This window comes from Macrosteles quadrilineatus, unplaced genomic scaffold (genome assembly GCF_028750875.1).
Source record: "Macrosteles quadrilineatus isolate MER2022 unplaced genomic scaffold, UCM_ALF_1.0 Scaffold_8__2_contigs__length_117827958, whole genome shotgun sequence".
Taxonomy (NCBI): Eukaryota; Metazoa; Arthropoda; class Insecta; order Hemiptera; family Cicadellidae; genus Macrosteles; species Macrosteles quadrilineatus.
Genome location: NW_026542601.1, coordinates 39,898,479 through 39,923,078, shown reverse-complemented (window position 1 = coordinate 39,923,078; position 24,600 = coordinate 39,898,479). Strand labels below are relative to the sequence as shown.

At 33.6% G+C, this 24,600-nt stretch overlaps 1 protein-coding gene across 1 annotated transcript in view; it reads right to left on the bottom strand.

Moving 5' to 3' along the window:
- The window catches only part of LOC128999630 (golgin subfamily A member 1-like), a 42,648-nt gene that overhangs the window by 1,439 nt on the left and 16,609 nt on the right, over positions 1-24,600 (bottom strand). Inside the window, exons 6-11 of the mRNA XM_054426226.1 lie at positions 18,381-18,561; positions 14,249-14,358; positions 12,850-13,041; positions 9,628-10,023; positions 9,164-9,307; positions 7,513-7,725 (exon numbers count right to left, since the gene is read on the bottom strand). Coding sequence (XP_054282201.1) covers positions 7,513-7,725; positions 9,164-9,307; positions 9,628-10,023; positions 12,850-13,041; positions 14,249-14,358; positions 18,381-18,561 — 1,236 coding nt within the window. The remainder of the gene's footprint in view (positions 1-7,512; positions 7,726-9,163; positions 9,308-9,627; positions 10,024-12,849; positions 13,042-14,248; positions 14,359-18,380; positions 18,562-24,600) is intronic.

The following is a 24,600-nucleotide window of genomic DNA, read 5'->3' as shown; positions in this document are numbered from 1 at the left end:
TAGTTATTGTTCTGAAATAAGTTAAGTTAGGTTTATGATGCTATTAACATAATAATGTTAATGTCCAAAGAAAGATTCCAAATGGTTTCACTGAATTTAATGAAATAAAATAGAATTTGAAGATTAAATTTTGAATAAAAGTTCAATTTGAAATATGTATATCTTGATGACTTAAGTTAATTGGGCCTATTAGGCTATGCTGATTAAATGTCCAGTGAAGATTAATTTGTCCTTAGTTAAATAAGATGGATGATGGTTACCAAATTTGGAGTGTCTGTCTTCTTATAAATTGGTACTCTTCAATGCACTTGTCCAATACTTTTGGATGATAAGAAATTTAAAATATAGGTTTTACTTTGGGATTATGAATTTAATTTAAATGAAACACAATGTCCAATAAAATGATGTTCACACTGTGAAGAGTTGGCAGGATCTGGGGAGAGGCAATGGTAGAAGCTCAGGAAGTCCATGTCCATTGTTGAAGTGATGTACAGCTGGTTAATTTACATGAATGACACTTGCCACAGTAATTTTGATTTTCTTTGGATAATTTTGAAAAATGATACTATATTAAAGATGTTATTACTATATTGCAATTTTCTTACAATTATATATTATTCTAAGTAAATGATTATTGTTGGTTTTTGATGAATACAGGATATGTATGTTGAGAATTGGCATAAATATTATATTGTAACATAAAAAGAGATGATGTTTCTGTGGGGTGATGGGATATTATATAACATTGAACAAAATTGGATAAAATAACACATTAACAAGGAGGAACATATTAAATAACTGATAACACATTATCAGGGGCATTAACAGACATTATGAGAGAAAATATACAAAATAATACAGAAATTAATGTTAATGATGAATGAATGACATGTAATATTACAAGTTATCCCCACAGAAATCTGTATGCTATGAAATGAAATACAGATTTTGACAAAATATGAAATGGAATCATGAATCATTAATATGAATGATACTTAAAGATAGGTATGAATAACATTAAATGATTGATTTTCTGGATGATAGAACATTGGGTGATAATACAACAAAATTATAATCTAAGTTAACAAATGTGTGGGACAATAACATTAAAATGGGGAAAATAGAATAGAGTGTTCATGGCCTGGCATGGGAAGAACGGGATATTATGGCTGTTGTTCCATACTGTTCAATATCAAATAACTTTATTGTTTCTTTGTTATTAAGGAGATCACAGTTTATTAGTAAGTGAGTATTGTCTATACACTTTATCACCTGGGTATTAGTTTATGGACAACACAATTTATGGGGTCACGCACTCGCGATTAAGGTCCATGGCACAATTGGATTAGGGATGATGATGCACAAAAGTCTATTGATGGATGAAATACATTATGAAATTTATTAATATACAATGTCTTTGAAGGTAGGGGCATCATTATCTATCTCGTCGATCACAGCTTCTATTGCTCGGGTTGGTTCCAAATACTTCTTGAGGGCTGATATATAGTAGGGGTAGTATAAAACATCTTCATCTTCTTTCGCTGATATTTATTTAATAAACTGCTTAATGTTTCACGTTCTTCTGCGGTTATGTGCCTATTTGTTGATAGGGAATTGTCTATTTCTTCTTGGGTTAATGTTTCATCTTCGATTGGATCTGTTTTTCTATTTTTGAAGTTATTTATTGTGCTATTAAATTTATTATATATTGGATCATCGTGATATACATCAAACGTTTCATCATTAAAATATTCATTATTTGGCCTATGGCTATCATTAATTATTAAGTGACATATTTGTCCCTCTTGGTTGCACATACAAAACTTCAAAGTAACATTGTGATCATTTATCTGCATATCTATTTCATTTGTGTTGAAATTCAGATCCATTTTAAGATTAGACAAAACATCTACTCCTAGTATTATAGGTTTTATTAGATTTGGTACAATAAGATATTCCAATGGCAAGGTGTGTTCTGCAATTGTGGTGGGAACGTAAATAATTTGAGAGACTCTTTTAGATCGCTCATTTGTAGCAGTTTTGATTACTGTGTTATTAACTGGAAATTCTTCAAATGGTGAAATTTTGGATTTGTTTTCATTGAACCAGGATTCTGATATACAAGTTATTGATGAACCAGTGTCGACTAATGCGTTTACTCTAATATTATTAAGTTTGATACTAATTTCTGGGCAACTTATTTGAGTGAAATTTAGAGATTGATTATTTTCTGAATCATTTACTAATAAGAAGTTCTTATCGCACATTATACTTTGGGATTGAAGAAGATTTATTTCATTACCGAGACTTTCATAAATAGGCGCTGTAATTTTAGAGTTAACTAATGATAATTGACCCTCTCGGTTGTCGCTTACAGCGCCGAACCGTTTTCCTGTATATTTGGTGCAGGATGAGTCTGTGGCTCGTAACTGTGTGATGATTGGTTGTTTGGAGGAGCACTTGGCACGTAGTTATTTTGTCTCATTACTGCGCAAAGCTGAGCTTGTTCTTGGGTTGGGTGGTTTCTGTAGGTCCGTTGGTTGTTGTCACTGTTACGTGGAGGATATCTGTCTCGTTGATATGGTTTGTTTTCATAGTTTCGGTCGTAATTAGGATGATTGTAGTTAGGACGGTAATTTTGATGATTTGGATAATTTCTGTGTTGGTGATTGTTGTTGTATGAATTGTTGTGATATGAAGGTATCTTGGGTTGGTACACTCTCTGATTCTCGTTGTGGCCGTTTTGATGATAGGTGTGTGGTTGTTGATTTGGAGTTGTCAGTCGGTTGTTGGATGAGCTGTTGTGATTCTGGTTGTTGGTGCGTGTCTTCTTCGGTCCGTCTTTGAGATCTTCACGTTGTAGAAGTCTTTCTAATGCACGTACGGTGGTGATGTTCTGTACATTGATGCAGTCTTGTACGATGGAGTCAAATCTCTCTGCCATCAGTGTCACGATTTCTTCTTCGGTCAGGCAAGGGCTCATAGATTGGAGTGAAATTACACGTTCTGTAAGGTATTCACTGCGGCTGAGGGTACCATTTGACCCCCTGATATTTTTCTGATTTGATTTTGGCTCTTAAGCTGCGTTGTACTTCTCTTGACCAGTATTTAGCTTCGAATTCGTTGGAAAATTGTTCCCAGGAACTTAAGTCGGTCTTAACGAGTTGTAGCCATCTTGAGGCGGGACCTTTGAATGAAGTTTCTAGCAGGTCTTTGAGATATTCAATTGGGTCATAACTGCTGTTTCGCTCAAGTCCTCTGTCGTAATATCTTTTCAATTTATTAAGATATTCTTTTGGGTTGCCACTTCGGCCGTTGAATTTTGGTAGTTGTCGGTCTTTCTCTTCATTTCCATTGCATATAATTTTGATTGGGCCTTGGAAGTTTTCAAATGTTTTGCTCTGTTTGAGGGTTTCCACTTCTTGTTCACATTTAGTCAGATTTTGATTTAAACTTTGGATTTCAGCTTGCTGAGATTCTAAAGTTTTGTTTTGGATGGTGAGTTTTGGGAGAATTTCGTTTTGTATGATGTCCAAATTAGCTTTAGAATTCTGTTCGGATTCTTGCCTGGTTCGTTGAGAAAGTTCTTCAATTTTTTGGTCAAAATTCTGTTCATGCATTACCAATTGTGTTTTGACAGCAGATAGGATGTCATTTTGTCTCTGTTGATTTTTATTATCAGATATTGATTGTTGTTGTGTAAGATTATCAATCACGAATTGACGCATTTGATCTTATGATTCATCAATTTTTTGTGTGATTTTCTCATTGAGTTTACCCATTTCCTCAGCTTGTGTTGTCTGAGTGATCTTAATTGAGTTGATTTGATCTGGAATTTATTTTGACTATCACGATTTTCTAAAATATGAGTTTCTAGTGCATTTCGGCAAGCTTGAATTTCTAGGCTATTAGCATCAATTTTATCATTGAAGCTTTGAGTGAGTTCAACTTTTAATTCATTAAGTTTGCTGTTGATTTTACTGTTAATTTCGGCATGGGATTCGTTAATTTTATTGTTAATTTTAGCATGAGATTCGTCAATTTTGTTGCTCAATTTAGTGTCTAGTTTAGTCATGAGGGCAATTAAAGTATTAATATCTGATGGTGCAATTAGTGTTGATGTGACAGTTGCTGTTGCACAGACAGTTGCACTAGGGTTGTTCCGTTGCCGTATTGTTAGGGCTAGGTGACGTTCGTCGTCGTCGGCTATATTCGGTAACGATCGGCTGTGTTCGGGTGCGGGTGTCTGAGTTATTGATCCGCTAATGTGACCTTGGCTATCACCTGGCATTTTGGAAACATTCCGACTTTGTTTACTGGACAGTTCAGTGGCAACATTTGCAAACAGACTTGTAGGAATGGGAATACTAATGTCTGATTGGTCCATGGACTCGTTGCTCTCTTCCTCTGTGTGTTCTGATGTCTGCTGTGGATGTGTTTTTTGTTCTGTGTCCGTGCATGTGATGTCATCAAGATGGCGACCTTCTTCTTCAATCTCGCTCTCGCTGTCAGTGTTGTTGTAGTCGTAATTTGGGTTTAGGTTAGAATTTTTACGGTTGGGTCTTAAATTATAACCTTTCTCGGCCATGATTAATTATTGTACTAATTATGCGAATTGTGCGTGATTAATTAGTGTTTTGTATAACGGCTTTGTGTTGTTATTGGGGTTGGGAATATTAATTACGGGACGTACAATAGGCTATGGGTTCTTACAATCTAGTACAACTTAAGGTTAACTTAGCTTAGATCGAAAATTGCAATATTTTATGACTACCGTAATATATCATTCGAAAGCCGACACGTTGGGTCGCCAAATTTGCTACACACCATAAAGCTTTCTATAGACTTTTCATTAACTTAGGCCTACAAAATTCCTATGGCTATTAAGTTAGCCCACATTGAACTTGAAGTCATTTCTTTCTTAATAAAGATAATTCCTAATTTGTGTTGTGTGTTGTGCCTGCAATGGAATACACAGTTAGAATATTCCATGTATGGTTAATAATATAACAAAGGAAACTTAAATAAATGCAGAGGGAGATTTCAATGCATGATAAAGACAAAGCATGATCCTGGCACAAGTAACAGAAAGGTTTGCTGTATTACTACAGTCATTTAAATATTTAAGCAAGGCTGATAGAATTTTTAACAAAACAAGGTGTGTGTTGGGAGGAACCTCTATTTGGAGACAGGTTCCTTAACAAAATATTCTTTTGTTTAAAAAAATCTTTTTCCAACACGTTGGCCGCACATGATGAATAATCTCATCACCGTTAGCACTTTCTAGTGGCGCGCAACAAGTATACATGTCAAAGCGCCATTAAAAACTATTGTTCCAGTTTTGCTTGCCACTTGTTGTGCCAGTTTTATAGTTCAATCCGGTAAAGTTCATTTTCAGATCTGACTATTTTATCGGTCATGGGGACTGTTTAAGATGTATTGTAGTGTGGGGTTTAGGCTTGGATTTAGAGACATGGAATAGAATAACAATGACTGTAGTGTAGTATTGTGGAAGGAACTTAACATCAAAATTGTGCTTGACCCTTTTTTTGCAGTATTTTTTATGATGAATCCGGGTACATCGCACCTGCTTTTTCCCTGCTACACACCATAAAGCTTTCTATAGACTTTTCATTAACTTAGGCCTACAAAATTCCTATGGCTATTAAGTTAGTCCACATTGAACTTGAAGTCATTTCTTTCTTAATAAAGATAATTCCTAATTTGTGTTTTATTTCTGTCTAATAAGGTAAGTTTTTATCTTAATCTTATAATATGAATCATTTTAAGAATAAATAGATTTGATAAGTTACAATATAAAATTTATTAATGAAATACAAATATAAGATAAGTTATTGGTTGAATTAGCTACAGGGTAAGTTAACAATGGTAAATTTTCAAAATGGTGGGGGTTCCAAAGTGGATGATATTATTCTAGGCTTATATTGGGTTGGTTTCTTCTGAAGTACTAATTAATATTTAAATAGGCTATGAGCTCTTAATCTCAGGGAGGGGTGGTCGTGCCGGTTCGAATGATATATTAGGCTTCTTTAAAATGCAAATAATTTAATTTAGTTATTGTTCTGAAATAAGTTAAGTTAGGTTTATGATGCTATTAACATAATAATGTTAATGTCCAAAGAAAGATTCCAAATGGTTTCACTGAATTTAATGAAATAAAATAGAATTTGAAGATTAAATTTTGAATAAAAGTTCAATTTGAAATATGTATATCTTGATGACTTAAGTTAATTGGGCCTATTAGGCTATGCTGATTAAATGTCCAGTGAAGATTAATTTGTCCTTAGTTAAATAAGATGGATGATGGTTACCAAATTTGGAGTGTCTGTCTTCTTATAAATTGGTACTCTTCAATGCACTTGTCCAATACTTTTGGATGATAAGAAATTTAAAATATAGGTTTTACTTTGGGATTATGAATTTAATTTAAATGAAACACAATGTCCAATAAAATGATGTTCACACTGTGAAGAGTTGGCAGGATCTGGGGAGAGGCAATGGTAGAAGCTCAGGAAGTCCATGTCCATTGTTGAAGTGATGTACAGCTGGTTAATTTACATGAATGACACTTGCCACAGTAATTTTGATTTTCTTTGGATAATTTTGAAAAATGATACTATATTTAAGATGTTATTACTATATTGCAATTTTCTTACAATTATATATTATTCTAAGTAAATGATTATTGTTGGTTTTTGATGAATACAGGATAGGTATGGAGAGAATTGGCATAAATATTATATTGTAACATAAAAAGAGATGATGTTTCTGTGGGGTGATGGGATATTATATAACATTGAACAAAATTGGATAAAATAACACATTAACAAGGAGGAACATATTAAATAACTGATAACACATTATCAGGGGCATTAACAGACATTATGAGAGAAAATATACAAAATAATACAGAAATTAATGTTAATGATGAATGAATGACATGTAATATTACATCCCTCCATTTGGCAAAACTATTTCCATAAGGCCTGGGAGGCTGTACATGCTATATACGCCTCTAATTTGGATGAAACTAAATTTAAACTTTTTCGCATTACCACACAGCGCATTACTGATACTGAAACTGATAATACCTGGAGGGAAGATTACTCTGCAACCTGCAAGATTTATTGTGTCCCCCAAACTAGTCTCCAGTCTTTGCCTAGAGAACCCCCTCCAATCTTTATTCCTTAATGAAGTTCAGCGCCACGTGGGGTTCTAACTGCGGAAGATCTCCAACCCAGGGCATAAGCTGCTCCCACGGCCGGCAGCAGCCGGCCATCGCCCTTACCGTAGCAAACGTGTTAAAGGTGGGGGGGACCGATTTGATATTCACCATTTAGGGAACTATTTCCAGGTAGACGGGTATTTTTTCCTAAAATGACAGGACTATACCACAAGACCTATGGTAATAGCTTATTCTCTACACGGAAATTCACTAACAACAATATTCTAGATTAAAGTGCAATTGGAAGACAGCACTCGAGCAATTACCTCATAGTCCCTACATGTGAGGAACTTGATGAGAACATGTTTAAGGTACTTGAAGTTTACATCATCGTCAGAGCAAGGTAGGGAGTTAGGGGTGTGATTGTTCGTAACCTCCCCTCCACTCCCCTTGTCACCCCCGCCGGGATCCGCTCCCTTCAGTTCTCTCTGCAATGTTTTCTTCATGTCTGCCAGTCGCTGCTGTAGAACCCTGATGTTCTGTAAACATAGGAACTTTTAAAATATTGGAAAATGTTATGTAAATAATGTCAATTTATGGTATACTCCGTTCAAGAAATTTAGGCAATTTGAGGGGAAGCGATTCCATCCTGTCCACCTCAGCCTAACTTTGAAACAATAGCTGACAGCTGATCAGAAATAGATTAAGCTGAAAAAGTGGGGAGGGACAAAGGAAACCTTCCACTTAAACCGCCTAAATTTTGTGAACAGACTATAGTACATAATGAGTTCAATTTGTTTTGTGGAGTAAAATCTCTCATCGCTCCAATACCATTTAACATCATTAAGTCAATGAAGGAACTCTTAATGGCTGGTTTGAAATTGAAAATCAACTAAACAATCAGAAATAGTCACTTGTGAATGTATCACTTTGTTATTTCTACCTCTGACAAGTACCGGTATAGTGAAAGGATTAGGGTTATACAAGGAATGTTTATTGTACATGGAAATAAATTCAACAATCTATGTGGTCCTTCACAATCCGAGGAAATTGAGGAGAAACTAACAACAAATTACTAGATTGACCCACATCTTTTGACAAAATAATGTAATAAGGTAAATAAAACATAATAATAAAGAGAGAACAATATAAATGCAAATAGTTTTACCTAACCCGCCATGTTAAACTTCCCTATCCCAAGCGTGATGTATACAACTTCCTTACTTCTCGAGTGATGTAAAGTTGAAAAAAACTCACTCGGTGATGTAATGAAACCCATTTAAATAACATTGAGTGGATAACTTAAAAAATATACCTCTATGGAGCCAACGACGTTCTACGCTAGAAATCAGCTGTGTTTGAATTTTATTGTTATGCTTTGAAGAATTTTCCTAACCTAGCTTTTGTTTGTAAATGAACGTTACTGTTAGAAGATGAGTGAAATTGATAATGAAGCATATTGCTCGTGACCTCCTGAATATTGTCGGGTCAGGTAAAATCTTGTACGTTACACGTTACGCAAGAGCGTGTTTACATCACTTCGGTGAATTATGCAACTCGCCTTCGCTCGTTGCACAACATTCACCTGCGTGATGTAAAAACGCTCTTACTACACTTGTAATGTAAATAGCTATTAAACCAAAATAAATTTAAAAATCAAAATAAAATATCCAACATTTATGTGTTTAAATACTTTCAGAATCAACATTCTTTATTCATATTGCATATACATACACGAATAATGTCAAATGTCAGTATCAGACAACAGCTAACTTTGAAAACGTAGAATAAGAAAGTACATGATGATAATAAAATATCGAATTAAAATAGCTTATATTTCGAAAGACAAAACAACTAATCTGAAGGGAAATCCTATAAATACACATTAAAATATTATTTTACAACGTGAAAAACGGTAACCGACAAACTTAATATATGATTTGTCATGTAAGACGTAAATTGACACTCAACACTTACTTTATTTCTGTCAGTGAGTTGTGATTCTAAATCACTGATTTTTAACCGTAGTTCTTTTTCATCACCCTTTTCGATAACCCGATTTTCAAGATCTGCAATTTTTGTGCGAAATGCAGAAAATTCTGTCTGCATTCTATCACATTCCTGCAAAAAAGCAATCTCAAATCAGATAAACAAACTGTGCTAAGTTGAATTATAAACACATTTTAACAATTACACTTTTTAAATTAAATTTAAATACTTAATTTTGAAAATAATATTAATCATTAACATTGAAATTAGGAAGATTTGGAGTATAATATTGTCATCATGCAGAAGGAACTTGACACCTTAAGTCTACTTTTGAGTTCAACATCCTTTTTCAGCAACAACACTTTCTCCGTATGCTGAAAAAGGTAATTAATATACACTTCAAAAAATGATATATAAGAGTTGAGTCAAGAAACTATTTATGTCTACTCTACCTGGGTTTTATCATTCAGTTTCTTATCTAGGGAGGAATTCTTGCTGAATATTTCGTTGATTTCCAACTCTTGGTTTCTCAACTCTTGTTTGGTCATTTCGATTTCCTGAGAAACCTGAGCGTTGCGCAGCAGAGCTTCATCTTTTTCTCGCTTTTCTTTTTCATACAGATTTAGTAACTCCTGTTGTTTTTGTTTCGCCTCTTCCAGTTCGTAAAGATGTTTGTTAGCCCTGACAGTTAACTCAGCAATACGTTCCTCTACTTTTTCAGATACGGTGGTTCGTTCTATTTCAATTTCTCTTTGCAGGGCCTCGTATTTCTCCGTTAGCTCGGAGCATTTCTGTTCTGCATCAACGACCCTGGTTGCCATGTCAATTCCGTCGCTCTTGGCAACAGCCTGAAACAAAAAGGAAACATTACTTCCGGAAGTATAGAGAGATAAATTAACACTTTTTTTGGAACATTAAGTACAGGAGACACCTAGTAGGATCAATTATTTAAGTAGGATCAATTATTTAAACACTAAACATTCTGTTGAGTTAAACCTCCACAACATGGTTCCTTGAATCCACTGTTGTATATTCTACCGTTGCACAATGGTTTCAATAGCAAAACAAAAAGTATGTGTTCTATCATTAATCTGGCTCATTACGGGATCAGGTAACCAGATTGCCACAAAATAGGATACAGGAAAGAAAAAATAGAATTTCCCTTGAATTTGGACTGTTCGCCATTAAATGAACTACGCTTATCACTCTTTGATAAATTTATTTAAATTTGTATTCTATCTTATACAAATGAAACATTGTAACATTTTAACTCACCCATGATCATAATTATTGAGAACGAGAACCACAAGTTAAGATGAAGTAAACACAAGGAGAGGTTAGATCAATAAGTAACGATAACGCTCCTTTCACACTACATGGCTTTTGTCGTCTAATTACAAACCATACGCAATTCCTGATAGTACGGCGAGATGAATATGTTTAAAATGGAACAATAATTAACATTATTAGTGTCCAATTGACAAGCCACATTGTAAACAATAAGCAGTGAAACAGCTGATCCATTTGTACTGGCCGGGGGTTTCTCATTCGACAGAAAAATCGTGCAGTGTTTAAGCTTGCATTTAACTACATGCGCCAATTACGCACGGCCACCGTGTGACAACTGTCAGGTTCAGTGTCTGTGGGCGGCTGTAAGACTACACAGTTTTCTGTCGTCGTCATTACCATGTAGTGTGAAAGGAGCGTTAAGTAGGTTGGTATGGAAATAGTTACATAATTCTGTTAGAAATATGCTAAATCTCTAGTGGTAGTTCTTCAGATTAGAATATAATCAAATTATCATGTAACAAGGATTTGTGGATAAATAATTGCAACATTTTTGTATACACTTAGACATATTTTGTTTTCAATCACTGCACACGCATATTGTTCCTATGTATAACATAGGTATAAAACCAGCGACACAAGTAAATGAAACAGCCTTGGCTCAAAATCAATGCATTATTGTGTCAATTCTACAAAATAAAATACCTAACCAATGAATGCATAACAAAACATTATTTCCAAACACATTTTGTAGACACTTGGGAATTTTGTTAGAGACACGACACAGGAAAAACCATGATTTTACTAATTAGAACTACGTTATTTTTATTAGGATGTATATTATTGATGCTTTTTTTATTGGATGTCAAAGCAATACAAATAATGTAATGTGGGAAACTCCCTTAAAAAGGTTATACACACACTAGTTCTCTTTACTTACTCCCCTAGTTATCACAATTTATAACAAGATATTAATTACAGTTTACAGACAAAAAAGCACTTCAAAAACTCCATACTTAAACATTCTTGAGTACAAAGGGTATATTAGAGGTTACATGTATAGTGTGTATAGTGAATTGGGAACGGAAACATAAAAAAAGGCTAACCTCACCATAATTTGTCAGGGTTTGTGATTTGCTGTAGCCAAAAGTTAATGTATCTATAGTATTGTTATGTACAGTTGGATATATCCGACCATCGATACCATGTCCAACTATATTTAATAACTCAAGTCTTCCATCATTTCTTGGAAGTTCATGGCCAATCTTAGTCAAGTGAACTTGAAAAATATATAGAAAGTAAAAAAAAGTTTTTTTTTTCAGTTCCTCAGGTAGTTTGGGGTACTGGGTGCAATTCTGAGAATTAGTTTAGTTTTTACAAGTTTGTTACTTAGCTAAATATTTTGACAAAACATTGACAAACTGAAAAAAATAGTTCATCTACAAATACTTATCAATAAAATCATTACACCTTTATACGACCTCTAAATAAATTTAACTCATGTTGATTAAAAAAATTATTATCATATGAAATATTTTACGACATACTGATGAAAAGCAAAAGTATAGATATTATAGATCATCCTAATTAAAAAACATGCTGGAAAAAATAAATATCAACCAAATAAAAAACTAACTTTATTGTCTGGAAATTACAGGCACTGACAAATAGAATAACATATTTTTAATATGAATACACCTGAGTAAAATAGAAACAATATAAACATAGTGTAGTTTATAAAACATAAGCAGGTCAACGTAGAATGAGAAAAACTCCAAGGAACAAAATATAACAAAAATCAGAGCAACCAAACAAAACTGAAACACACAACATTATAAACTAGAAACATATACTTTGTTAACATTTCAAAGTAAAATATAAAATAAACAATCTGAAAAACCTTAAACAAAACTAGACTAAATCATTCAAATTAAAATATCACATAGCAAGTGATGAACAAATCTGATGATGAGCTTCTTAGCTTTAACCCTACGAGTGGCGAATCGACAAAAAATGTCGATAACTTAATTTTAGCTGAGGCGTTATCACTTTAAGTTTGTGTGGATTAAATACATTTACAGAAAAATTTGGTCAATATTTTGAATAGTTCACCGAAACTTTGTGATTTTCTTTTACTTTGAGCCCTGAGTTGTCATAAATATTAATAATTCTTGTTGAAACATAATCTATATAGGGTGATTAAGGACTAATCAAATTTTGTAAACTCCCAAACCCATGTCGGTTTTCAGCACACAGCAAACATGTTAAACAAAATATAAAAACAATCTGAATCAAAAACAAAATGTGAATTACAACTAAATAAACTAGTCAATGCTAAACAAGCTATCTACAGTGTCAGGACAAGGGTAACTGTAATTTTGACTCACAACGTCCTGAGCAATAGTTTTTAGTTCCTGGGCCAAAGTGTCGCGTTCTGCTGTTATCCTCTCTATTCTTGCTATCACTTTTTCCTTCTCTTTGATTTCATATTCCAATATTCCTTCTAGTTCTCTTATCTTCACTTCTGCTTTTCTTCTCTCTCCCCCCTCTTCCCCCGCTTGCCTACTGAGTCGCTCAACCTGTAAACAAATGGAATGTAATCCTAGGTCAGTTAAGAAACGGCATTTTACTCTGAAATGTATAACACTTTAACTCATTCAAAAACTATTCAAATGGTTACTAGAATTTTTTTGCGGGAAAAGCAGGCTAGGGTGAATGGGGAAGAGTTAAACATGGCACAAGAAACTCTATAAACTTTAGAATATTTCATTTCATTGGCAGCATTTTTAACTAAAGAAGGTATTAATTAAAGATAAATTTGTCACGAGGCCTGCTAGTTTGAGAAAAATCCTACAAACCTTCAAGTACTTCTTCAAGTGAACTTCTTCCCTTGAATTTTGTCTCAGAATAAATAACGTGATTCCGTCTCTGCTTTTCAGTATAACTTAAACCCCCTTAGAAGATTTGCAAAAAGAGGTTCTGACTTCTTGACATTGTCTATGATGATCTTTTACTGATGAATGACACTAATGTTTTATTGTGGCTATGATTAAAAAAAGACATCTGGACAATGGAAATTTTAATTAATTAATTTTAAATTTCTTAAGTGTCAGGCTAAGCTTTGAATTAAAATTTAAAAGCTTAAGCTTGAGTATTCTGGGTCTAAACTCTTTACATTTTTTTTTACTGGAGATAAAATATGATAAGAAAATACAATTTGGTGTAGTCAAATCAAACTTCTATTACCCATTACCCATAAATATATGTTTCAATTTGCAAGTGTTACTAGACATATTTTTATTTACTTTCCGTACGTAAAAATGCTCAAATTAACAAAAAATAAATAAAAATATAGGATTTGTAATTATTAATCCTGGGTTTAAAATACACTGATCCCGGGATTTCTAGGTATCAAATACCAACCGAGACCCCTAACCACAGCCTAAAACTGTCTAACTCACTTATCTTACAACAGAGTCTAATCAAGCAAGGCATATTGCTGGTGGTTCTATTGAAAAGATAAGAGCTGGATTGTGACCTTGTTAGAAAAATGAATCACTAAACTCTATAAACTTATCACCGAACAATGTCAATTCTCGTTTTTGTTAAGATTCAGTATTTTTTTATTTTTTTATTATTTTTTATATTATTTTATTTATTTAGGTGTTTTTAGGACTAATTTGAAATATTTTGTGTATATTAATTTGATTTATATCTTAAACATACACATGAAGTAGGCCTAGTGTAATAAGCTGCCAATAATAATAAAACTTGTTCAAAATTTACCTGTGTTTCCAATGATTTAATTTGATTGCTCCATGTAGCTTTTATATCAGCTAATTCTATATGAGCTTCCTCCAATTGTCGTTCAAGTTTTGTTCGTTCGCCAAGTAATGCTGAAACAAAAAAATGGAATTAGTTTCCTAAACATAAACAATCTGGATTGTTACTACTGTTTTAAACTTATAATAACATATTTTACTAATTTGATTTAAGTTCCTATCAAATGGATGAAAAAAACATCGACTTAACTTCTAACTAGGGCCTATATCTGCTAACTTTGACATTTTAGCATCATACACAATTCATAAAAACGTTCTAGTTCTAATGTTGGATAATTATTTATATGTTACTAGCTGTGTGCCCGTTCTACGCGCGGGGATCTTATTGTAGTCAGTTGAAACCTTCTTATTAAGAACAGAAGTTGGTTTAGATATTTTCAGATATGCTGGTAAAACTATTATATATAAACCTTCGCAAATACAGTATCTGACAGTTTCAAGCCAAAACAAATGCTTCGAAATTAAATGTAACCTGGGTCGTGTTGGTCCATATGTTAAATCCAATGATTAAACTAAAAAATGCTTTATAGATCTATGAGGCATAGCCCTAATGTAGGCCTATAATTGAAAGTTACCTTCCACAATGGTTAAAAGTATTTAAAGTAACTACCTCAACCTCACAATTTAACACTTTATTCGGGTTGACATTTTCATCATAAAGGTGCTTTTGTCCTTTCCGTGAAACACTGAGAAATAAGGACATTAATGCGTTACCAACAGACATACACACAAAAATACAGAAATTAATTAGGGAATTCGCTACGCTTTAAGCATAACTAAGTACTTATAAAATTAGTATCTGAAATCTTTGTTAATGTCATCAAATTTCATCATAACAATTTATATTTGCTTAGACCGATGATGACCCGAAATGACGGCTTACTATATGAAATGAAGTACTATAGACGATTTAGATTGGTAATTTATAATAAAAATTACCAAAATAGGCCACGAACTATTGATACATAAACAACCTAAAGCGTTTAAACAATTCATGATGGTTTGCTGAATAAATGTTTTACTAAAATGCGTTATCGTTTTCTTAGAATAAACAAACATTTTGGAATCAAGAAAGAAAAAGCAAAAATTGTACAGTTAAGACATAAATTAAATTGAATACGCCTGTAATAATAAATAAGGTGCAACACCAACGATAACTAATTTGTAAAGTACAGTGATGTGTTGGTACTTAAAAATGATTCTTGCTGCTACCAACAGTACCAACGGTTCTAAGGAATAGAACCGGTACCAAAAACCAACGTTCACAGTTGAGAACTATAGCACAGCTGACCAATTATATGAGTTAATCAAGTCCCGAGGTTATGGATCTCTTGGTTTTGGATTTTCTCGTAAAACATTTTAAAACAACAATCAAAGTTATTTCCCATTAATTAATAGAAAAGCGAGTTTAGCATCATCCGTAAACCTCTGTTACAATTACCCACTGCAGTTGTGATTTTTTACTTTACACTTTACACAACCGCCATGGAAGTGCCGTCAATGAGTGGAAACCATGTTTCTAAGCTATTGGCGACGATCATTATTAAATTTAAGTTTCCCAGCCGTATACAACACTGATTCAAGGTCTTCTTTCTGGTTATCAAAACTCAACAACAATTTATACACAAAGAATCTCTGGTTCCTGAACTGGATGATGCCTAGTTTATTTAATTTGCCTAGTTTATTACACTATATTAACACAATAATTCAACATACATAAACTAATGGTTAATGGTTTTTTTGTGGTTTGGGGAGCGAGCTGGCGTAGTGGTTAGAGCGCGGGACTTCAGTCCCTGAGGTCCCGGGTTCGATCCCCGCCAAGTCACCAATGGATTGTATCTAAGTGATAATGCCGCAACCCCTAGGTCTAGCCTGAAGTAATGTGAAAAACAATCCCAGGCTCGTGCCTAGCGTCCTTAGGACAAAAAAAAAAAAAAATTACACTAGCTATATTATTACACTTTCGATTAATTAAATCCGTTATGTAAGAAAAACGTTTTTAATCTCACTTGGTTGGGATTTGCATTCAAAACGTGATTGAGAAAGGTTGCGGTATTTGTAAACAACATTTGTAAACATATCAGTGACAGCTAGGAAAAATAATCTTGATCAGAACAGCTGTTCGTTATTTCATAGATGATTATGCAATAAAAATTGGACGAAAACTTGACATAAATCGCACAAAACTACATTTTTGAACGTTCGTAATATTATTTACAAAGTAGTAAGGCCATATTTTAATGGCTAAAAACAATCTCGCCAATCCAGTGAATACATTAAAATTACTTGGATCTTGATAGGTACTCTCGTTTTCCAGGAGAAGATAGCGTAAAATGCCATCTTGAGTGTTACAGACAGAGGGAAAGACAGACAGACAGACAGACAGACAGAAATTGAGATAAGACTCGTTTCTGCTTATTTAATGTATAAGACGTAAAAATAACCTAAAAATATATAATTCTGAGCAATGTACAGACAAAATTCTAATTTTATTTATATAGATTTTACAAAACATAGTTAAAAATCTTAGCATGCTCGTATACCCAAAGAGCACTCAGTGACAAGTTGCAGTTGAACCTCTATAAGACGAATTTCAAGGGGTGGGGGAAAAATTTGTATTATCGAGGTATTCCTAATGAAGAGGTTCGTTTTATCGAGGTTTAATAATGCCGATATTTGTCTTATAGAGGTTTCTCTTCTGCACAGGCACGTGCCAAACAATGACGTAGAAAGAAAGAGGGATGAGTGGGGGTTTCATGTTGAGACAAGCTTCTGTTTATTTTGAAAACTACGTACTATGGAGGTTAAGATCATGATAAATTCATCTTTAGAGGTCACATTCGTCTTGTAAAGGTTTTTTGCTAATAATATTCGTTGTATAGAGGTTAATCAGTCCTAGCCCATGTCACAAACAAATTCGTGTTATGGAGGGGTTTTTTAACCTAATTACTACGTTGTATAGAGGTGTTTTTAGCATTGACCTTTATGAAAGTTTTAAGGGGATTTTAAAAAATTTGTCTGATTAAAGAATTTGTTTTACCGTGGTTTGTACAAACGAGGTTTGACTTAACTAACATTTTAAAGATTACATTACTTTTTTTTCCTTTGATAGGACATTAAACGTTTTGGGGAGGCTTTTATCATTGTGGGTTATTAGGGCAAAGTGTCTAAGTTTTGTGTGTTTAATTTAATAAATCGTTTTCAAGTTAAGTAGGTATTCAGCTGTTATCTGCTTGTAAACACAAAGAATGTTCAAATTGTTATAAGCTTATTGAGTGTAAATTATTAATATATCAGTATGTATACATAAAATTATACTTGCATTCTTATCTCAACAACAGCAGTATCTATGCTGAATTCATTTTACAAGTCACTCATAAAACATTAACACTTTTTGGTTGATAAGATGATAACATTATGCATAATGGATGATAAGGATGGTTTACTATGTGTACTGTATATTAACCTACCTTAAAAGTACCTCCAGCATAATTCCGGCTAAAGCGTCGCCTACTACACCAGGACCGTGGTCGGAACAATGAAAAGGTCGAATTATGTGAGGAGCAGCACGTTCAAGATCGTCAAAGTCAATTATGATGTTTTCCACATAGATATCTATTTCAGTTTCCAAAAACACTATTTCCCTTCTTCCTCGTCCTATCTTCACATCCTAAGGCAATAGGCTCTTTAGCCTTTTTTTGTCCTAGGATGCTAGGCACGAGCCCAAAATGGTTTTTCACATTACTTCAGGCTAGACTTAGGCGTTGCGGCAATAACACTTAGATAAAATCCATTGGTAATTTGGTGGGATTTGAACCTGGGATCTTAGGAACCATAGTCCTGCCCTCTAACCACTAGATCAGCTCGCTCCCCTATATGCTCTAGCCTGGGACCGATCTACACATTACTTCAGGCTAGGCCTGAAGGATCGTGGCAGTATCACATTGCTAAAAACCAATTGGTGTTTGGTGGGATTTGAACCCAGGACCATGTGGACTGAAGCTCCTTACCGTACCATAAGACCAGCTCCCTCTCAACCAAAATCAATAGTAATATAACTATACTTTCATTCTCACCTTGTACACGTTCGTCGACTGTCAGTTTGAAGCCCAGCGCAATACACTCCGCCTGACTACGTTTGTTCAACACTTCAACTCTTTTCTCTAGATGCCGCACCTGCTCCTCGCTTTGAGCTAATTTGCTGGACAACGCCCACTGCTCCTTCTCTGACGTATGTCGCAAACATTCTATGTCATCCTACAACCAAGCGGAACATTTATTATCTCTGTCTTAGGTTAGGTTGGGTTAGGCAGTAAATTAGTACAACTATTGACTTGAGGGTACGGAAGTACTGTAGACGTTCCATCTAAACGGATCAGCTGTAGCCAAATGTTTTATCTTTGACTAGACATTCTATCCTTATGTTAAAGTTGTCATCAGTAGTTTTTTTATCAAAATTGCCGTAGTTTATATGAGCCAATAAGTCAAACTGACTTATTGTGAGCTATAAAAACTGTTATGACCCATAAACTAAGCTAGCAACAAAAAAGGTAGAAAATCAAATTTTAGACACTAGCGCATTCTATGTGGTGGTTGTGCTCACACAACTAAGTTCTTTATTTAATAAATAATTGGCAACAGCTTGTCCATACAGATCCAATAGTCAGTACCCAGTATCCAATCAATGGTTTTATCCAAACAAAATGTATTTGAAGAGCCACAAAGAGTGCTCCATTATATAAGTATTGCCGTTGTTTACTAGTTGTCAAGAATATCATGTCAGGAATACTAATGCGAAACTTAAATCCAACCCAAGCTGTGCAACGCAACCAGACTGACGATTTAAAAAATTACACCAAACTTGATTGAAGCAACAATCATCAGGGGTAAGTTTAAAGGAGAAATAGTCTTAATCCCAAGAATACCGATGATTTAATCCGAATTACCATTTGAATTTAAGCGACTACAATTTCCTTTGCTTCTTGCTTTCACAATCACCATTATAAGTCACAAGGGCAATCCCTGACTATCGCCGGTGTAAATTTAGAAAATGCATGCTTTTCACAAGGACAGCTGTATGTTGCGTGCTCACGTAGTGGTAGGTACTCTTAAAAACTTATATATTTATACACCTAATGAAAAAACAAAAAACATTGTCTATCCACTGGCAATTAAGTAAAATAAATATTCTATTTTTGTTTTTGGTATACATTTTTATTATTTATCGTAAATAGCAAATTACCATTTAAAATAATAGTTGTTAGCGCAGCAACGCACGCCGGTTAACTGATAGTATAGTATTATTATAAAAATTAAACAATATTGTAAACATTTTTGTACATAGTTAACATTATGTAATTTGTAAATATTTTTGGCTAAACAAATGATATTTTGATTTGATTTGATTGTTTGATACTATGGCATTAGTTTACTTTAAGTTGTCCCTTTGATTTTGCTTGGTTAAAAATTTTGTTTATTAGACATAATGCACACTGTCGCTAAATGTGACTCATAAAAAAACTGGCAACAAATTTAACATAGGAATTTCTTCATGGGGACTATTTCTTTATGTAGTCAAATTCAATTCAATTCAATTCAATTATTTAAGATGGGGACGCCACTATGTGCGTATTTTAACCCAAATATGAGTGAAGGATGAGTGTAGGATGAGTGGCGCGATCTTGTAGTCTTGTTAGTGACTAAGGCCGACATGTTCCTTAGACACAGCTGTTAATTAATAGCCCATACAGCTAATGGCAACTAAGGGACCTACAGTTTATAGTGGAATCCGAACCACATTTTTCCTTGTAATTTACGAATTGGTCTAATTATCAGGATAATACTGCGGATAGTCGTAGTACTCACTAGTGCGGACGTTAATCCACACCAGGGAGCATCGCATCCACAGTGCATCCCTATAAATATCCACAATTCGTGACCTCCCAGTAGCTGGATTACAGGACGACGCCACCCGTCCCAGGTTTAATGTTTAACCTATCAGGTGCTTGATGGTTAGAAAGATAGAGTACGTCATTATCTATGGGAAATGAGTAAACTATGAAAGTATACTAAACAATAAAAGCAATACATCTGTAAGAACTGAACAGCACATGATAAACAGGTGAGGACTTATTTCGGAAAATATGGTGCGATTATGTGAGTCATACACAAAAAGTCCGTCCAAAGTCAGAATCAAACAGAATGGAACTCATTGGAGCCTACTGTACCTGGCAGATGAAAAATGGAATAAATTAACATACAATTTCCAAGAAGAAAACTACAGTGTTTATTTGAATCTAATCATTAAAATTATTCTACTGATCTAATCTTTCAAACCAATTAAAATTTACACTCTTCCAAAAAAATTGCTCTTCAGTACATTGTACAATATTATTGGCTGATTCACATTAATCCATCCAATTTCTAACAAACTAAGAAAACTATTCAGAAATGCATCATCATTCAATTATGAAACCACGTTATGAAGTCAAATGTGTTCAGTAAAGAGCCACAAAAACCTCTTGCTTACTACTACAACAAATTACTCATACTAAACCTACAGTACATGAAAACATGTTTACAAATTGAGATTGACAAGGATAATTAAACAAAATACTTTTATGGGATTCCTTGTTCTTTTTCAGTATGATTTTCGTAATAATAGAAAATAACTACAGTACACTCTCTATTATCCGAGCCCCGGTTATCCGAGCACTAGGGTTATCCGAGGTCGTTTCTGGCCTGAATATATATTTTTATTTTCAGTAGGAAAACATTAATTACTTATAGTATGTTTCTATTTTATTTATTTTGTATTTATTTTGTTTGTGTTGTCTGCATAACATAAACAATAGCAGTGTCAGTCAGTCTTTTTCATTCAGTGTATTGATGTAGACGTGATTGTGTCAAGTTATAGATGAGGTCAAACTTCAAACAAAATTTAATTTTATACACTTTAAACTAGACAGATACACCTTAGTGTTTTGTTTTGAATAATGTAGGGTATTGGTTTATCATTATTCTAATAATACTGTGTTTAAAGTGTTTCCAGACGATTAAAGAAGTGTTGAACATATATGTTATATTATTTTTTTTTTTAAACATTGAACAATTCTACGTTATTTTGAAAACACATTTTACAATAAGGTACTGTAACCCTAACCTCTAATTCTAAGACACCTCCGTGTTATCTGAGATTCTCGGTAACCGAGGTAGTCTGGGTCCCAACAACCTCGGTTAATCGGGAGTGTACTCTATGGGATTAATGTAAAAATTCTAACCTAATAAAGAGATGAAGATGTCCCCAGCCACACAAAAGGTAAGTCCAAACAAATTAGGATTGTTCGTGCTCAAATTCAATCTTACCACTAAATTATCGCGTCTAGTACCTAAATATAAAATCATGTTATAAAAATAATTACAAAAAATACATCCTCTTCCTTGAGGTTAGTGAAGGTCAACTGATAGTTTTGTGGATGGTAAGTAAAATTAGGTAGCGGCAACTTACTAAAACTAGGCTAATATTCTAAAAAACAAATATTTAATGTTTTCCCGACAGCTTAAACTGTCTTACTTGTTTCCAAAAGTGTAATCACTTATGTTTATAGCAGTGCTCATTATTGAGAGTTATTCGTCACCAAGAAGTGAACAGAGATATTAATTTTACAAAAGATTTAGCCAAAGTATTTAGCTTGATGATGAGAACTTATTACTAACCATATTTTAAAAATTCAAATGACTACACCAAATATTAGTTTAGTGAGTGATGATGATTATTTAATTCTTTATCCGTAAAACTAAAAACTGATATTGTATAGGCCTATACAAAATCATACTAACAAGTTAACAACAATTAATGGAAGTTACAAAAGAAAACACTGCAAAGAGGATTGAAATATGTTATTTTGTGTATACGTTTTATAAGCAATGAACACTAAAACGCCAGCAGCCCTACTTTGCTCAGTTTTATTGGACTATCTTAGGAGTTTTAGCAGATAAAGAAAAAAAATATATTTTTAGTAACTAAGAAAAATTAATAATACAGTAAGATTTTTTTGAAAAAATATTAATTTTTTATTATGGAACATGATATATTACAAAAACTTTACAAACAGCCAACACAAAATCCACCACCAACCATGCACCCGCAATCATGCAGTTAAGAAGCAAATTGAGTAAATCATTCGGTAGCAAAAAAAGCCATCCTACCTTCAATCACTTCATAACACTGTCTTCTTTCTTCAATATATCTTCAATCATAAAAACTGAGCTGCATGTTGAAAAGTATCTGTTCAGAGGTGCAAAAAACAACGCAATAAAGTGGAAGCAAACAGCAAAAAAAAAAATGTGAACAGCTGATTTGGGAAAGGATCACTCTGTGCTTAAACATTTAACTAACACAAAAACTTAATTCATACATAGAAACAACAAGGATCAAACACAAAAAGATTCATCTAATAACAACTAAGAATATAACTAACAAAATCGACAACCAAGACTTTTGGGATTGAAAAATAGGTAAAATAATATTGCAACAAGATAAGTACATTGATGGGATCATAATGAAACTACATAGGGTGTGCTACAATTAATAAACGAACCTACAATTAATTGCTAGAGTAGTAAGAAATAATACTGTCCATACCCATTTGGTAAATTAAATAAACACTTTTGAGAGTCATTAAAAATTAATATTTTAATTCAACAAATCTCAAGAACAGGTTATGGGGGAATGTTCCTGAAAAGATTACATGCAGGTTTTGTTTATGTGTTTCAAACATAGCTTTAAACCACTTGCCATTAATTGACTAATTGACAACTACAATGAAAATTAAAGGAACAAACGGTTAAGTGAAATAGTTCTGGTTTGTGACCTCCGTTGCAGCTCTCATAATGCAGTTTTCACTTTAGGAACTCTCATTTAAGTCGTTTTCATTGGTTGGTTCTTTTCAGGAAAGCCCTTTTTAGTCATGTCAATGTTATTTTTGTTAACAATTTAAACCCTCCTGAGTATAGATAGCTATAGGACATTAGTTTGTTGTTTGTTGAATCTAACCTACGAGCTATAGTGTGCTTATAGCGACACTTGTCCCGTTCGGCGGTGGCAACTCAGTTGGCTAAGGTGTTGCATTGACAAATGTATTGTTGTCAATGATGTAAAGAACAACTGGATTGCGCTTTCAGTGGCATAGCGGGCACTGTTTTCGGTCTAGCTTTATGTCTGTGTTGTTTCTTACAGAAAATAACACTTGTGAAAACTCTATAAAACTACACATTCACTATACTGTATTTGATTTTTGAGATTTTTAGACAACTGATGGTGCTATAGTTCCAAATTATACATGGTAAAATAGTCAGTAATAGAAAATAAAGGCTAGAAGATATAACATTTGTAATTTCAAACCCATCATTAAACAAAAACATATTACACATTAAAAATTTCTAAATAGATAAATTTGTTGAGTTTTTATTATGTAAATCTATGTTTGACGAAAATGTGATACTTTTATCTTTCGCTGTTTTGTTACCTATTTTGTGAGATAGGTATATTCTCATCACACAGTGAATGAAAAAAAATATCGCGTTTATGTCAAACAGGTCTGCTGGTTTGCGGCAAAAACTTAATAAAATTATTCTAGGCTTATTCACAAATGTTTAATATGTAATATATTTTCATTTAATAAAATAGGTATGCAATTAAAAATATTGTACTTTGTCTCATTTATTTGGAGTTACTTATTATTTTACCATGTACAATTTGGAACTAGCAATATCATTTAAAAACATCTAAAATCAAGTTTAGTGAATGTGCAGTTTTAAAGAATTCAAAAAGGTTGTTTTCAACAAGAAACAAAACAGACATGAAGCTTTGAAAAGTAAAAAGAGTTTAACAAGAAGAGTAAGATATTATCTGGGTATATTTCAAGATACCAGCAACTAAAAAGGTGCGTTTTATTATGAGTGTATGGGCTGCGTCGGCTTCTGCCAGTATGGAATGGGGGGAGCTAAACCGCGCGGCCAACACTGAGCCAGTGATCCATGAGTTGTTTATATTGTTGATTGTTGTGGTCTATGGGCAGGTTTGAATCCCTTACATGTGCATTCCATATAAACCTTGCTTATATGTGGCTTAGCTGGAGTGGAGGGCCAGCCTCAAATAAACAATGTTCGGCTTGGGTGGAGGTTGACGGCATTTAGTGAGATTAAAAGGGATTGCACACAACATCTGTTTTGCTCTTTTTTCATTAGTTAGAAGGACGACACATATTTTTATTTTTTGACTCTTGTTTTAGTAAG